At 42.2% G+C, this 18,137-nt stretch overlaps 1 protein-coding gene across 6 annotated transcripts in view; it reads left to right on the forward strand.

Moving 5' to 3' along the window:
• TBC1D5 (TBC1 domain family member 5) overlaps nucleotides 1-18,137 on the forward strand; it is a 550,005-nt gene that overhangs the window by 521,029 nt on the left and 10,839 nt on the right. For all 6 annotated transcript variants that reach the window (XM_032332177.1, XM_032332146.1, XM_032332153.1 and 3 more), the window contains one exon: nucleotides 4,529-4,628. In XM_032332177.1, the coding sequence (XP_032188068.1) occupies nucleotides 4,529-4,628 (100 nt within the window). The remainder of the gene's footprint in view (nucleotides 1-4,528; nucleotides 4,629-18,137) is intronic.

Raw genomic sequence — 18,137 nt, forward strand, 5'->3', positions numbered from 1 at the left:
CATTATGTAAGTCCCCAGCTGCCATTGAGAGTGATTGTTATGGATCTGTGCAAAGTAAATTGAAAACCTTCTGGAAAGAATTCACCATTCTAGGTGCCATTAAAAACATTAATGGAGCACAGGAAGAGGTCAGAATATCAACATTAACAGGAGGTTGGAAAAAGCTGATTCCAGCACTCGCATATGACTCTCAGACATTCAAGAACTTCAGTGGGAAGTCACTGCAGATGTGATAGAAATTCAAGAGAACTAGAATTGGAAGTGGAGCCTGAAAATGGGACTGGACTGCTGCAGTCTCATGATAAAACTAACAGATGATAAGGAGTTGCTTCTTTTTTTTTTTTTTTAAGATTTTATTTATTTATTTGACAGAAAGAAATCACAAGTAGTTGGAGAGGCAGGCAGAGAGAGAGAGAGGGAAGCAGGCTCCCTGCTGAGCAGAGAGCCCGATGCGGGACTCGATCCCAGCACCCTGAGATCATGACCTGAGCCAAAGGCAGCGGCTTAACCCACTGAGCCACCCAGGCGCCCCAAGGAGTTGCTTCTTATGGATGAACAAAGAAAGTGGTTTCTTGAGATGGAATCTTCTGGTGCAGATGCTGTGAAGATTATTGAAATGACAATGAGGGATTTAGATTATCACATAAACTGAGTTGATAAAGCAGCAACAGGGTTTGAGAGGACTGACTCCAATTTTGAAAGAAGTTCTCCTGTGGGTAAAATGCTATCAAACAGCATTGCGTGCTACAGAGAAAGTGTTCAGGAAAGGAAGAGTCAATCAATATGGGAGACTTTGTTGTTACCTTATTTTAAGAAATTGCCCCAGCCACCCCAGAGTTCAGCAACCACCATTCCAATCAGTTAGCAGCCATCAATGTGGAGACAAGAGTCCTTACAGCAAAAAGCTCAGATGATGGTTAACATTTTTAGCAATATTTTTTTTTAAGATTCTGTTTTTAAGTAATCTCTACATCCAACATGGGGTTCAAACTTACAGTCCTGAATCAAGAATCACATACTCTACTGACTGAGCCAGCCAGGTGCCCCACATTAAAGTATATACATTGTTTTTTAGACATAATGCTATTGCACACTTAATAGACTACAGTATAAACATAGCTTTTTAAAAATTTATGCAAACACAGTTTTTATATGCACCAGGAAACAAAAAAATTCATTTCACTCACTTTATTGTAATACTCTGTTGGAGTGCTCTGGAACCAAACCCACAATATCTCTAGGGTATAACTATATTCTCTTGCTTTGAGAAAAAGATCTCTTAATCTTCTAAATTTCCTTGTCAAATTTTTTTTGCATGTATGTTTTTTTCCTTAAAAAACAAAGATGTTTTGTCAAAGATTATTTGCCCATAGAGTTGAGGGTCCATATCTGGGCTCTCTACTCTTCCACTGGTCTATGTATCTGTTTTTATGCTAGTACCATGCTGTCTTGGTGATCACAGCTTTGTAGTAAAGCTTGAAATCAGGTAGCATGATGCCCCCAGTTTTATTTTTGTTTTTCAACATTTCCTTAGTGATTCGGGGTCTCTTCTGATTCCATACAAATTTTAGGATTATTTGCTCCAGCTCTTTGGAAAATACCGGTGGAATTTTGATCAGAATGGCATTAAAAGTATAGATTGCTCTAGGCAGTATAGACATTTTCACAATGTTTATTCTTCCGATCCAAGAGCATGGAATGGTTTCCATCTTTTTGTGTCTTCTTCAGTTTCTTTCATGAGTGTTCTGTAGTTCCTCGAGAACAGTTCCTTTACCTCTTTGGTTAGGTTTATTCCCAGGTATCTTATAGTTCTTGGTGCAATAGTAAATGGAATCGATTCTCTAATTTCCCTTTCTGTATTTTCATTGTTAGTGTATAACAAAGCCACTGATTTCTGTACATTGACTTTGTATCCTGCCACATTGCTGAATTGCTCTATGAGTTCTATTAGTTTGGGGGTGGAGTCTTTTGGGTTTTCCATATAAAGAATCATGTCATCTGCGAAGAGAAAGAGTTTGACTTCTTCATTGCCAATTTGGATACTTTTTATTTCTCTTTGTTGTCTGATTGCTATTGCTAGGACTTCTAATACTATGTTGAACAAGAGTGGTGAGAGTGGGCATCCTTGTCTTGTTCCTGATCTCAATGGGAAGGCTGCAAGCTTTTTCCCATTGAGGATGATATTTTCTGTGGGTCTTTCATAGATAGATTTGATGAAGTTCAAGAATGTTCCCTCTATCCCTATACTTTGAAGCGTTTTAATCAGGAATGGATGCTGGATTTTGTCAAATGCTTTTTCTGAATCAATTGAGAGGACCATGTGGTTCTTCTCTCTTCTCTTATTAATTTGTTCTGTCACATTGATTGATTTGCGAATGTTGAACCATCCTTGTAGCCCAGGGATGAATCCCACAGGAAAAAATATACAGTGGAAAAAAGACAGTCTCTTCAATAAATGGTGCTGGGGAAACTGGACAGCTATATGTAGAAGAATGAAACTCAACCATTCTCTTACACCATACACAAAGATAAACTCAAAATGGATAAAAGACCTCAACATGAGACAGGAATCCATCAGAATCCTAGAGGAGGACATAGGCAGTAACCTCTTCGATATCAACCACAGCAACTTCTTTCAAGATATGTCTCCAAAGGCAAAGGAAACAAAAGCGAAGATGAACTTTTGGGACTTCCATCAAGATCAAAAGCTTCTGCACAGCAAAGGAAATGGTCAACAAAACAAAGAGGCAACCCACGGAATGGGAGAAGATACTTGCAAATGACAGTACAGACAAAAGGTTGATATCCCGGATCTATAAAGAACTCCTCAAACTCAACACACACAAAACAGACAACCATATAAAAAAATAGGCAGAAGATATGAACAGACACTTTACAATGAAGACATACAAACGGCTATCAGACACATGAAAACATGTTCATCATCACTAGCCATCAGGGAGATTCAAATTAAAACCACATTGAGATACACCAGTTAGAATGGCCAAAATTAGCAAGACAGGACACACCATGTGTTGGAGAGGATGTGGAGAAAGGGGAACCCTCTTACACTGTTGGTGGGAATGCAAGTTTGTGCAGCCACTTTGGAAAACATTGTGGAGATTCCTCAAGAAATTAAAAATAGAGCTTCCCTATGACCCTGCAATTGCACTACTGCGTATTTACCCCAAAGATACAGATGTAGTGAAAAGAAGGGCCATCTATACCCCAATGTTTATAGCAGCAATGGCCACGGTCTCCAAACTATGGAAGGAACCAAGATACCCTTCAGTGGACGAATGGATAAGGAAGATGTGGTCCATATACACTATGGAGTATTATGCCTCCATCAGAAAGGATGAATACGCAACTTTTGTATCAACATGGATGGAACTGTAAGAGATTATGCTGAGTGAAATAAGTCAAGCAGAGAGATTCAATTATCATATGGTTTCACTTATTTGTGGAGCATAACAAATAGCATGGAGGACAAGGGGAGATGGAGAGAAGGGAGTTGAGGGAAATTGGAAGGGGAGGTTGAACCATGAGAGACTGTGGACTCTGAAAAACAATCTGAGGGTTTTGAAGGGGCAGGGGGTGGGAGGTTGGGGGAATCAGGTGATGGGTATTAGAGAGGGCAGGGATTGCATGGAGCACTCAGTGTGGTGCAAAAACAATGCATACTGTTACGCTGAAAAGATAAAAAAAAAAATTAAAAAAAAAACCAAAGACGTTCTTTGTTGTTGTTGTTGTTACAGTTAGATTGTCATTTAGAGAATTATTCAACCCAGAGTATTTTTTCCTAGAAACAATCACATAAGTAAAATTCTCTAGTGTCATACATACCAAAAGAGGAAATGTAAGGCTATAGGGGCAAAGTTTTTCCAAGTGCTTTGGGAAATCTTACTCTTAAGAGATTATCTTGTACCCAGCTGTGTAGGGAGTAGGATCCACTGAAATCGCATTTATTCTCCCAATTTATCTGGCCCAGTTATTGAAGATACTGTATGGACTCTTTTTGGAACAGGGTTTTATGGGTAAGCATTTACATGTGGCAGAAATCTTGCATTCAATTAGAAAATGTCCAGATTTTTTTTAAATTCCATTTTATCCTTTCTTTTATTTTGCTAGGGAAAGCAGTGGTGAGTTTGCTCTTGTTTATTTGCTATTTTCTTTTGTTTGTCTATGACTGAAAAAACACTGTGTGTCTTTAAAATTGTCCAAATCACTTGGAGATTTTTGGGGATTTTATTTGAATTTTTTAAAATTTCCATGCTGGGGTACCTGGGTGGCTCAGTCAGTTAAGAGTCTGACTCTTGTTTCAGCTCAGATCATGATCTCATGGGTCTTGGGATTGAGCCCCACATCACACCCCGTGGTCAGTGAGAGTCTGCCTGAAGATTCTCTCCCTCTGCCCCTCCCTCCAAACCAAGTGTGCACACTCTCTCTTTTTCTGTCTCTCTCTCTAAAATAAATCTTTAAAAATAAATAAAATAAAATTTCCATATCTTTACCCATTTCATTTTAGGAAGAAGAATTAGAAGCCCAAATTTCCTTCCTTCAAGGGCAGTTGAATGACCTGGATGCCATGTGCAAATACTGTGCAAAGGTGATGGACACTCATCTTGGTGAGTGAGCTACTTTGGCCCTGGGAGTAATGATAGTCATAACAACAGTATCCAGTTGGCCCTGTGTTAAACTTTTCACGTGTATCATCTCATTAATCCTCACAGCAGCACTTATGGTAGAGGTCCTATTACTATCCACATTGTACAAATGAGGAAACTGAAGCACAGAAAGATTAGTAAAATTTCTCAAGATTATGTCGCTAGTAAATAGAGTAGAGATTCAAAATCAAGCAGTTTAACCACAGATTTCAATTCTCAGCTGCTACACTACCTTTTGTAAATAACTGTCTACCTCAAACCAAAATGAAATGTTGAGCTTTCAAGGGGCGCCTGAGTGGTAGAGTTGGTTAAGTGTCCAGCTCTTGGTTTCAGCTGAGATCATGATCTCAGGGTCTTGAGATCAAGCCCCACGTTGGGCTCCCCGGTCAGCGTGGAGGCTGCTTAAGACTCTTTCCCTCTCTCTTTGCCCCTCCTCCTCCCAAGCTCGCACGCACACTTTCTCTCAAATAAATAAATCTTAAAAAAAAAAAAAAAAAAGGAGAACTGTTGAGCTTTTGAGATCAAATAGTTCTACTGTTGTGCCAGCCTGTCTGTAATTACCAATGTGATCAGGATTTTGACAGTGCTTTATATATATTTTTTTAATACATGTTTTTAACCACAAACCTGAAATGCATGTCAGGACCACATGACCTTTTCTTATTTTTGACTGCTTATATTCTAAGAAATGTCCTAGTTTGAAGTTTCATTTATATGTGAGTCATACATATGTCACATTAGAAAGTCTTCAGGCATTATTCTCTACATTTGTGAAAGTTCTGTATTTTATATTAGAAATGGTCTCTGCTGGATCGTGTATGTTTTGCTTTAGTGACTGTTCTGCTTGCAGGACTTTAGAATGCAGACTATTAGTGTTTTTTAGCCCTCTTATGGGCATCCTTTCTTTTTCCATTTTTCAGTGTCTAGCATCTGTGGTTTACGAACAGATTAGGAAAAATAAAACATATACTGTAATGGCAAGGGCCAATATGGTGCTCTGTGAGTGTGGACAAATGGCAATACCAAGTAGTATAAGAAATCAAGATGCATCCCACTTATGAGGGGAAATCGAAGAATCCACTGAGGCCCCCTTCCCCTGTGGGGCCTTTGCAGAAGGTGTACTCTCTTCCTTGGACTCCACTGATATCTCAGTCTATTAGGTCATGAGTCCATTACACACAGTCAAAACAGCTGTCATTTAAGTGTGACCTGACCTCTACTGGCCTCTAGCAAGGAATTCATGTTCTCTTATGGTTAGGGAGGTGATGGACCTCAGTGGCTAGTTGTCTACCAGTGTCTAGTTACTAAGCAGCTGGCTGGGCCCCGTTCTAGCCTTAGCTATTTCTCCTCTCTTGACCACTCCTTCAGAGAAAGAGTTTAAGAGGGGAAGTAACTGGAGAAATGCCCAAAGGTGAGCAAAAAGGTAGTATCTCTTATCACAGCAAGAACTGTTAACCCTTGTCACATCTGATCCGCCCCTGGCATAGCGGTTCATTTATAGGCTTCATTATGATCATTTTTTTAAAATTCAGATAAAACTAAGTTTTCAAGAATCTCATAGCATCCCACTTTATTTCTTTTTAAGATTTTATATATTTGAGAGATTTATTTGAGAGATAGCCAGAGAGACAGCATGAGCAGGGGGGAGAGGGAGAGCGATCTGAGCAGGGAGTGCGATGCAGGGTCCATCCCAGGACCCTGGGATCACGACCTGAGCCAAAGGCAGACACATAAACGACTGAGCCACCCAGGCACCCCTCATAGCATTGCACTTTAAAATGTATCAAAAAGAAGTAATGAAGAGAGATAGTTTATATATAAATAATATATATTATATAACTCATTTTCGATCATTATAATTTTAATTTTAAAGCAAGTGTGTGGGTGGGTGTATATGTGTATGTTTGCTTCTCTGGCTGTGTGGGTGACCTTGTATTGCTTGACTTGGGTTTTGACCAAAGTAGGAGAACAAAGAAGTGACTGAAAGAAAGATTTCCTGGAACTCTAGAAAATCCTGTTAGGAAATTTCTAAGTTGTTTGGTCCACATAGCAGCTTTTAAAGCAGCTTTACTTAAGCCTCAGAATGTTCAAAGAGCTTTCTCTCTGAATTTGGTCTTTCAGTCAGCACTGTAAGAGTATTTTCTCATTGCATGGGAGGAAGAAACACTTTAATTAAAGAAAAGCCCATACCAGATGTGAATTTTCAACTAACCGCAAAACTAAATTTGTTTTTTGTGTGTATGTTTCACTTTCAGCCAGAATCCCTTCATATAGCTGTCAACTTCTTTTCTCCATATAAATAGCTGGACTGCCTTTTTAAAGTAGGGTCAAAAGATGCTACAAAGAATTCTGGGCCCTGGGCCCACAGATGGATTTCATTTCACCTGCCTATTACGACATTGGTTTATTAAAGGGTATTCCTGTGTTGTAGGCAATTTTGATTCCAAGCAAAAATTAGAGAAAGACAAAAAAAGATTAATTAAGGTGAAGCTCTTGATTTACTTTTTGGCTTACTGTATTGCCTTTAAAAATGACTTCAGTACCCTAGTATTTTTTTCCATATGATATTTTCTATTTTTACTGATTATCAAAGCAGTATAACATTCGAACAACTGAAAAACATATTAGTAAGTGACTGATGATAACATAGTGTAATGTAATCTTAATAATAAATATTAATACAGCTTTTTATTAACTAAGGAGATGTTCATGCTATATTATTAAGGGAAAAGACAGGTAGCACAAAAGGATATATTTGATGCGAAAATAATCACTAACAGTGATGGTCTGGATAAAAGGAAGATCACAAGGGGACTCTCCAGGAGGCCCAATTTTTAATGCCTGGGAAATGCAGCCCAGCCACTGAGAGTCTGTAAATGGCTGAAGGGCCTGGAGGACCATCTTTACACTCCAGGCAAGAGTCAGCTGGAGGTGTATCCGGAGTGGTGTTAGGAAAAGCAGCCTTGTGTGGCAGCAGACGGACACAGGGTGAGAACAGACTCTGTCACTTCTTAGCCCGGCCTGCTTACGGTCATGTCTTCATATATATATATACAGTGGAGACCCAGTTATCTACCTTGCCATTTTGCTGCCAAGATGAATGTGTTTTTAAAGCCCAGCACAGGGCATGGCCCAGAGTTGGGTTTTCAACACAAATTCTCTCCCCTAACTCCTGACCAATACCAAATTCCCCAGCACCTAACTAAATATTCCTTTATCAAATGATTTGGAAAGATGCTAGAATTTAGGGTGTGTTGGTCCTAAGATGAGGCATGTGAACTCTTTGAGCAAGAATAGCTATAGCAGAACAGAATGATGTGGCCTCCTTGACATGAGCGCTGCTGGGCCTCCATCCTGCCCTGGGCCACAGGCTACCACAGTGGCTGTGAGAACTGCCTCAGAAACTTGTTCCAGCAGGTATTTCTCTGTGTCTTCTCCCAATGTTAGTTGTTTTCAGTAAGTTCGTTTCATTTCAAGACAATTCCATTTCACCCTACATTTTCATCAGACATGCAGTAATGCCTTAAAATGTCAAGTACAGTTCAAGACTCCTTTTATAGCTGCCAGAACAAATACAGAGAAAAACCTCTCAGTTAAAAATTATACCAAGGCATTTGTTCAGATGGTCCTTTAATTATAGAGATAATAACATTGACAGGTTAGCAGTTCTTTCCTTATGGTCCTGGAACCCAAAACTAAAGGAATATTTGTTTTATCAAAACTAGACCAAAATTCTAATTTTATTACTTCCACATAATTGAATTGCTTAAATTCAAAGACTGAGAGACAGGAATTGAAAATACATGTTTTGTTAAACCTAACTTTCCTGTCAACTTCAGAAGACTTGTTTAACGTGTTCGTTTTTCTGTTGCTATAGTTACTCCCCTTCCTGTCATCCTGACAGTTGAGTTAAAAGCCATTGACAGTATTAACCTCTGCGGCTGAGTGCAGGCTATTTTTAGATTTGCCGTATTTTACACATAATTGCACGTGGGTGAGGAGCCCACGCTTCTCTGATCTGTGAGCAGCTGGGCTGAGCTGCCAGCTGTTTACAGAGAGCACGAGCTGCTCGCCCCACCCTCCCTAAAGCCCGCACCTGCCTACTCCCAGAAGAGGTATTTCCAGTCCTTTGTTGGCCGTATAGACAGACAGTGGTTTCCAGCAGCTTGTCCTTTCGTGGGTGGTTCCTGGCAACAGGAGGCAGGGCAACAGTGCAGGGAATCAAGGGCAGTTAGGTTTCCCAGAATGCTGTATCTCCCAGGACTGTAGAATGCTGAATATCTGGTAGCTGTAGAAGCCAGCGCAGCAGTTCTTCATTCCACAGACAAGGAGACCAAGGTCCTGGAAGGATGAGAGACACACACCTAGCTCGTGACACACCACACATCCAGACCCAGTTCCAGTCCCTGGCTTCTCTTTCACTGATGCCTCTGCTGAGGCCCCCCTTGAGTCAGTAGTGGGACCAGATCCTCTGTCATTTAGTTGCACATGGCATTGCTGGCTTTGCACTTGTCATAATATTTATGTAAGCATTAGCTGGAAGAGGAGGCCAGTTTTGGAAATCAGTTTATTTGCTTCCGTAAGAACTTTATAAATCTGATTTTTCTCATGTTTATAAAAACGACTTTCAATGGACATCTTTGGAAACATTCAATAAGGCAATTAACTTACAGCATTTGAAAAACAGGGAAGGGAAATGTGATCACCAGACAGCTTCCTCTCTGTCAGTCATACTGTGATAAAAAGTTTTCATAATTATATTGAGAATTTTAAATACTGCATTTAATTGTGGGTAGCATAATCCTCTGTAAAAGGAAAAGATACCTTCACCTGAGGATTTGTTAAAATGCCAATTTCTGATTCAGTAAGTGTGCTCTGAGGCCTAAAGTTCTGCATTTCTCACAACCCCCCAGGTGACCTGATGTTACTGGCCCATGACAGTCTTCAAGTAGTAGAGAGCAAAAGAACTTAAAATTATGTGGGTAGAACTAAATGAATATATTCATAATCCTATTAATGTATTCCTAACTCCACACTTCAGGCACACGTGCAGCTGAGTTCTGTGGGCAGACAGCACACAACCTCCCCTGCTATTCTGGTGGAGCCTTCAATCATCTGAAATTCAGTTCTGCTTTCAGCCGCTTTGAACTTGTTCTATTCTAGTAGTAGAAGGCTTTTCCTACCCCCCACCAAGAAGACTTATGCCTATTTAGAAAAACTCAGCAAACTAGACACTGTCTTATCCTTTCCTGGGTGAAGATACCACAGCTCTGATCCCATGGCCTCGGTAGAGACTGTCCATCTTCCATCATTTATGCCCCCTTTCTGGCTGTGTCCCATGTTCCCACATGCTCTTCCACAGGAGGAACTCACACTGAATAGCTCTCCCTCTCTTTTTTAAAACATAATTTCCAAGTCCTTCCTCTTTCTCAAATGGTCAGGCTGCATAGCGTGTTCTCAGCCTTCCATATCAGGCTGCCTTTCCATGCCCTCCAGTGCAGGCCCTCTCCAGCAAATGACCCAGTAGACAAAAGACTTGTTCAACCCCTCTTGTGGAAACAGGCTTGCTTGAAAGCTTAAGGATTTCGTGGCCACCCACAAGCATCCCATGCTAAGCATAGAGCTTGTGCATAGGGGAAGGTGAAACCCAAATAAGAAGGCTAATGTTCACTGCCTTGGGCCATGTTTAAATACCAGCTGAGTAGCAGCACTTACCTTTCACTAGACCATCCTATCAGCAAAGCCTTTATTGCCTAAAATTCACAAAAAAAATTATATCCATCTTAAACCAGTTCACAGGATCTTATTTGACTGACTGATGTGATTTTAGGTCAGTCTAACTCCAACTGCCCTCCTATTCTCATTGCTTCCAAATGAGTCAGTCTAATGGCAGAACGCTGGGTATTTCCTTTTAGTAAGGCCCTACCTGTGTTTCTCCTTCTGTTTTTAGAAGTACGTCTTCTGGCAAAGGCATCTAGCATTACTGGAGCTTGGAGACTGTTTGCATTTAAAAATATATGTAAAGCCTTTCTTTCTGGTTGACCCTCAGCTATATCATGAATATAATAGATTTTGCTGTGAGGAGTCATGCTTCTATGACACTCCCTGGCTGGCAGGGTGGTAAATCCTAAGAGAGTAAGGTGCTAAATGCCAGAGATAAGTAAAGATGTCTAATTCTGCTAAGCACGCTCAGTTTTACTTAAGAGAATTATTAATTGACAACAAAAACTAATCTTTTTTTAATTAACTTATAATACATTATTAACAAAAACTAATCTTAAGTGTAAAACACGTGTTTGCTTAGTCCTGCCCTTGGATTTTCTTAACTAAATGCTCCTTCCCTTCCCCAGTGCTGAGCTTAGGGCCTTCAGTCATTCTGGCAGCTGGAGGCAAAATAGGACCCTTGGTTATATTTTCTGTGTGATCTGCTTTTGCTTTTTAAGAAAATACTGAGCATAAAGTGCCCAACTCAATACGTGGCTCTTGAGAAATCATCAGTGAAAGTTATTTCCCTTTATCTGCCGCTATCACTTCTCAGTCAGAGATCAGGTTGAGCATGTTAATATCTCTTACTTCTTCACCTGAGAAATATCTCACTTGCATCAATTACTCAGGATGTAATAATCCGCCCTGTTGCTGGTGGGAAAGCCCTGCTTTGTTTGCATTCAGCCAGTATTTACTGAGTACTGGCTCGGGTATAAGAAGAGGTTCTAGGAGAAGTAGATTGAGGGTAGAGTGAAGTGGAAGATTGGCATTCTAAAATTGAGCTCAGAGCATATGGAAGGTGTCAAATTTCAAAGTAGGGAGAGAGAGCATATGAGCACAAGGTCATCAAGGAGAATATACCTCATTAGAAATACCTGAAGTGACACATAGTGTCACATGAAACCAAAGTCCTCCCAGAGTGACCTCAGAAACATTGGCAGGGACCAGTGGGGTTCTGGAGTAATAGGGATGTAATGAACAGAGTACCACATTTGAAACCAAAAGATGTTGAGTCCACAATTTGCCGCATAGAACTGTGAAGTTTCAGGAGACTTGAATCTTTTTTTTTTTAAGATTTTATTTATCTGAGAGAAAGAGAGTGCAGGGAGGGGGAGGGAGAGAGTCTTAAGCAGTCTCCATGCTCAGCCTAGCCCCAGCCAGAGGTGAGGCTCGATCCCCTGACCCATGAGATCATGACCTTGAGCCAAAAACCAAGAGTTGAATACTTAACTGACTGAGCCACCCAGTTGCCTCCCCCTTTTTAAAGATATTTATTTATTTATTTATTAGAGAAAGAGTCAGGAGACTTTAATTTTTGAACCTCATGTGTGAATACAGTTCCAAGAGCAAAAGATGGAGGAGGAAGAGAGTCAAACAACCAGATGCTTTCAGAGGGAAGACTGTTAATAGGAAGCCAATGCTTGAACACAGTTTTAAGGTCGACTTGGAAGCAAAGGGAGTGGTGTTGGAAGGAGGCTAGGAGGGTCTTCTAGAAGGGGAATGGCATTTGCAGAGACACACAAATGCACACAATCTATTAAAGAATGAATTTGCCACCCACAGTCTCTACTCAATCTGTCTTCTCCCAAGATCTCCCAACCATGGCATACACACTGTGAGCACAAATTCCTTTGTCAACAGTGCTGCCAAAGCTACTAGTGACAAATTACAGGTCTGCCCCCACTCCTTGACTCATAGCCACCTCTTCAGCTACTACCATTCTGATCACACGTGACCCTAGGTCAACCCTCCATGAGACCCCTCCATTTTGTAACAGCCTGCATGTTTCCTCTTTAAAGTCTGGGACAGTCCCTTTTATGAGACTGTCTGAGGTCAAGGTAACTAAATGTCAGAGATGAGATAACCTCAAAGAGCAGAATCCATTTATCTGGATATTTGAGGTAATGAGAAAGGGCGGTTGGTGGGGGGGCACCATACTAACCAATAATAGAAATAGTGAGCAGCGTGCTAGAAGTGGACCACTTTGATTATCCCATCGAATCTCTCCAGAAACCCTGTAAGATAGGTATTGCCCCCTATTTAGTTTAGTGCCCCCTGTTTATTGATACACAGATCTCTGCCCAAGGTCATCAAAGTTCAAGCTGTTTGATGCTAGTGCCAGTGCTCTGGAAAGTTCTGGTAGAAATGATAGAGCCATCTGTTTTGCATGTAGGTGACTTCCTATCATACTGACTGACTTCACTTAGGTCAGTTCCACCACCAAAGAAAGGGCACTGGCATCAGTAGGCAGTCAGTCAGTGGTAAGACCCCCCTCCTGTGCCTCTTCATGTCTCTCTCTGGCCCCTCCATCAGTGCTGTGTGAGTAAGTGTTGGGGAGCTCAGGAGTCCAGATGAACTGGAATCTAGTCCTAGTCTACCTGTCAGGAGACTTCAGATGACACACTGGGGATTATTGAGCTTGGCTCCCTTTTCTGTAATGGGATGATGGTTCTCATTGAGAATGGTCATTGGGATATCAAATAAGGTAATGTCGCCATGGCAGAATGAAAGATACTGAGTCCTGAGCTTCTGTAGTGGGTGAGGTACTGTGCTAATTTATTGATTCTTCATTGTTTGTTTACCTTTTAACTTACCTTTTATTTGCCTTTATCTTGGAGGAAGGATCTGGTATTACTCTCAGGCATAGGAAGCTAAATTGACCTCTACTACAGATAGATGCTAGTTCTGCTTTGATCTCATGTCTGCTTCCCTTCTTAATGAATATGGGCTTATATTACCTTTTGTACCAGCCATTCAAATAAAACACTTATTCTAGCATTAGAGAAAAAAGATTTTCAAGAAATTGTGAAAACCAGTTTGTGTGCCATTGCCATTACTCTTAGAGGCAGAGATCTATTTCTGTGGCATTGACACCTCTTTAGAAACAGTGGAGTCACAATGGAACTGTTATGTTGATGAGATTTTTGTGTAATTTCCACAGAAGTAGTTCTGTGAGATTTTCCCCCTTTAGTTTCAGTGCTGTAGCATCTACAATATATAAAACTTAAATAGAAGATTATAAAGAACATAATCTTCTTTCTACTCAGAAACAAAAAGAGCCTTTATCTCATAATTTATTCTGCTTTTGCTATAAGAAAAAATGTGCATTGCACTGGAAATTTAAACATTTCAATTTCTGTGTTTAGTGTTGAAAGGCAAGAAAAAATATCACTATGTTTTTCTGTTTTTACATGAAGGTGCAGCTTAAAGCAGTAAATTTGTTACTGAGAACTTATATATTAGTAGAATGTTCATAAATGCTGCCTTAAATGAATATATAGTTGAACTGATTAGGCGAAGAATTTATATGACCAATACTTTGTTAGTAAAATCAGAATTCTTATATTCATAACATTTAATAGCCTCCACAAGTGCCCTTTTGTTTTAATTTGATTTCTTTATTCTGGATTTCTTAAAATGAGACTAGGCAGCTTAGTTGATTATAACAGATATTTGTCCTTAAGAGTAAATGAACATTATATAGATAAAGTGGGTTTTGGGGACAGAAGGTCCTGGTTTCCATCAGATTCTGAAAGGTGATCTTTGATCTTGTCTTAAAAATAAGGCTAAAGAATTCTGGGTAAGGGTCTACCACTGAGGATACTGAGGCTCTGGGCACTTCTCCCTCCCTGGATATACTCTTGGCCAGCCACATTGCACAGCAGGCCGGAAATGGCCTGGAACTTGAGATCGGACTCTGCATGCAGGAGAGGATTGGTGGGTCTGTCTCAGTCCCCTTTCGTTAGAGGAGTTGATGGTCTGTATCCTGTGAACAGTGAGGCAGTTTGGCTGCTATACTGGGTCAAATAGTGTTCTCTCCTCACCCACCCCCCACCTTTGCCATTTCATGTGCACCTGGAACTTATGAATGTGACCTTATTTGCAAATAGGGTCTTTACAAATATAATCAAGTTGGGACAAGGCCATACTTAGTTAATCCAGTGACTGGTATCCTTATTAAAAAAGGGAAATTTGGACACAAACATAAACCCAAAAAGTAGTAGAATAAACAAATCAGGAAGTTTTGTGTTTGTGTAATAACTAAAAGAAGCCAGAAGGTGGGCAGTCCAAGCAAGGGTAGCAGCTCCGTGATGTGCCCAGTGGCTCAGGCTCCCTCTGGTTTCCTGCCCACAGTCCTCAAGCTGGCATCCTCATCGACATGCTTTCAAGATGACTTGTGGGGCACCTGCCAGCATTTCAGGTAGCAAAAGTAGGAAGTGTAAAGGTCCAAAAGGCACAAACTAAATCAGACCCAGTGAGGAGCTTTCCAGAAGTTCCATCTGGGGACTTTTCTTATACCTCATTGGCCGGAGCTTTGTCACATGACCAGCCTTGGCTGTGAAGGAAGGTTCGTGTGATGCTGCCCTGAATGAGATCGGGGACATGTTGATGAGGAAGGAATGGAAGGTGGAGCTGGGGTGGCCCCACCTCTAGACCCAGGAACAGTATAACAGTGAGCTTCTAAGCTTGTTGGCTGTTCATGCTCTGATAGAGTGTGACTTTAGATCATGGAGCATTACTCCCACTTAGGCCTGTCACGAAAGACAGTGGCTTCTCTTGTTCCAGCTTGCCAATACAGTCATATCTTCCACCTTCATCGCCACCACTACTCAAGTAGGGGTTTGTGGCATCCAAAAGAGGACACTGGGGTGACTTGCTTCCTGGGATTTTCAGGCAAAGTGGCCAATGATTTTGTAAGATCTCAGGGAGACACTGGTACTTGCCTAGTGGGATACTGAATCATATATTTAAAGATTTTATTTATTTATTTGACAGAGAGATATCACCAGTAGGCAGAGACAGGCAGTGGTGGGGTGGAGAGAGGAAGCAGGCTCCCTGCTGAGCAGAGAGCCTCATGTGGGGCTCAATCCCAGGACCCTGAGATCACGACCTGAGCTGAAAGTAGAGGCTTAACACACTGAGCCACCAAGGCGCCCCCTGAATAATATATTTAAACTCGGGTACATAGAAATCTCACTCTGAAGTTCCATTCCCACCAACAGCAGTCCAAGGCTTAAACTTGCCAATTTAAGGCAGCCTGGTCTCTTACAAGTTAACCATTCCATATGAACAAATGCCCACAGTTTAGGATTTCTTCACTTTGTCTCTTCTCCCTGCCAGGATGATTTCAGGGGGCTAGGACAGCTCATATGTCTCTTTGGTATTTGAGGAACGGCCTCTGAGTGCCCTCTTTGTTGGCCTCAGAGGAGAGATCTACCCTGTGTAGTTACTGGCTTTGGTGGCCACTGGAGCCCCTGACTGACTTCCCTGTTAGCCTGTAGCCTATGATCCTAAAGGCCTTCGGTCCTTGTTGCTGTTGACCGTGGGCCCCACATTAAACTGGAGGCAGGAGCCAAGCAATTTGGGATATGTCGCACAGCAGACTATCAAAGGGGCAGGCAGGAGCTACAGATAGAGTCAGGGCAACGGGCCCACACTTGGCCCGGCCCCCTGATTTGCTGTGTATGGCCTCCAGTGGTCTCCTCTCCATTCGCTCCTTGGACCCAAGAAGACCCCCATGCTTCTTCCAGACATTGGGGTGTTCCTGCATCCATTAGCTGAGCATCCTTTCAGGGCCCAGGAGCTCTTCCCCTGCTGCCCCCGCTTACACAGCAGAAGTTGGGAAATCTGTCCCATCTTGTATCTCAGGAGGGCAGAGCTCAGCGCCCCGACGAACTAGACAGCTACTGTGTACTACTATGCTGCCCCAGGCAGCCCTTAGACCCTCAGACCTCTGCCCTAAAAACCCGGCTGTCACAAAAACAAAAGCAACCTTTTCAATCCTCTGAAAGGCCTACGTAACTGGTTCTTGTCAGTCCCCTCCAGTTGGCTGTCCTTTATGTCTTGTTGAGTGGATTCTGTGTTGTTTTTTTGTTGAGAGAGAACAAATTGTTACAGGCTTTTAAGGAAACCAAAAACATTCCCTCTCTAATTATATCTGTTATTCCATTCCCATTCATCTTGCTTTCTTGTTTTGAAGCAGGCCTTTATCATTAGCCAGAAACTACAGTCACGTTTTCTGAGTAAATCAGAGCTGCTGTTTTTCTTCCATGGTGTGTGAGAAGACTTGTCAGTGTGGTTAGAGACCTACTGTCGTTGAAGATTCTGACAAACTGTCCAGCCAGGCTCATGTTGATGGTATCAGTCTTTGCCTTTTCCTTCACTGGAGATACTTTTGGAAATATTTAGCATAGCAGTATTTTGAAATGAAACTTCCAAAAGTGTTTTGCCACATTTGCTCAGTCAGTCAGTACTTAACTGTGTATCTAAAATGCAGCAAGTCTTATTTTAAGGGCTGAGAGTAGAGTCCTAAACCAGACGTCTCGGAGCTTATATCCTGTTGAGGTAGATGGAAGACATGCAAGCCAGCAGATGCGTGTGATAATGCCAGCTGGTGACAAGCACCAAGTGAAACAGTGAAATAGGAACAGAGATGCCGAGACAGAGACCAGAGACCAGAGGGTGACCTGGCCTCCCTTAGTTTGGATGAGCAGGAAGGCCATTCTGAGGAGGCAACATGGGAGGGACCAGAGTTGAACGATGAGGAGAAGCCAGTCTACACGGACGCGGGCCCAGAGCCTGCAGGCCAAGAGAACAGTAGGCCAGCTCTGCTGCTGTCACCAGCAGGGCAGGGGGTAAGCAAGCAGGAGTGATACATCACTCTGATGGCTGAAGGGGGCCCGGCATGGAACTATGGAGTCCCCTGTTGAGACTGGGACAGCTCTACTGAGTGAATGACTAAGCATGGGGCAGGAAGTTTTTGTTTGTTCTCCCAGAGATAGAGCAAGAGTGAGAGCACAAGCAGGGAGAGCAACAGGCAGAGGAAGAAGCAGACTTCTGCCTGAGCAGGGAGCCTGATGCAGGGCTTGATCCCAGGACTCCGGGGTCAGGACCCGAGCTGAAGGCAGACGCTTAACCCACTGAGCCACCCAGGCACCCGTAGGTGTGCTTTAAGGCCACAAAATCAGAAAGCAGGTGTTAATGGAAGGTAAGCATACTTATTGTAGAGATCATTCAATTGGTGTGCATAGAGGTATCTTTTTTAAAGTGTGCTTTAGTAACCCGCACCAATGCATTCTCCTGCCCAGCCCTGGGGTGGGGAGAGGGCTCTGCCTCCTCCCCCTGAGCTCCCCTGAGAATCCGAGCTTGTTAGGTCCCACCCCTGAGTGGGCTATGTGCCTCCCTCAGGTGCAGAGGGGGAGCGCGGAGGACCACTGCGTGTGAGCCTGGCGGTCACAGCTCACTTGCTGGATCCCTCAGATCAGGCCTGGAAGGAGGACTTCTCACCGGAAGGGTGAGCCTCCTTGAGGACGTAGAGAAGTTGCTCCTATGAAGACCCCACGTGATGTCAGGTTGACTCCTTAGGCATTGTTGTCTGATGGCGCCTGTAGTTCCGTGAGTTTGTCCCATTATTCTTACCATTTTGTTGAACTGACAACATGCTTTACTGTTTAACTCTTTAAAGATGGTATCCTTATTAACTCT

This window comes from Mustela erminea, chromosome 1 (assembly GCF_009829155.1).
Source record: "Mustela erminea isolate mMusErm1 chromosome 1, mMusErm1.Pri, whole genome shotgun sequence".
NCBI classification, from domain to species: domain Eukaryota; kingdom Metazoa; phylum Chordata; class Mammalia; order Carnivora; family Mustelidae; genus Mustela; species Mustela erminea.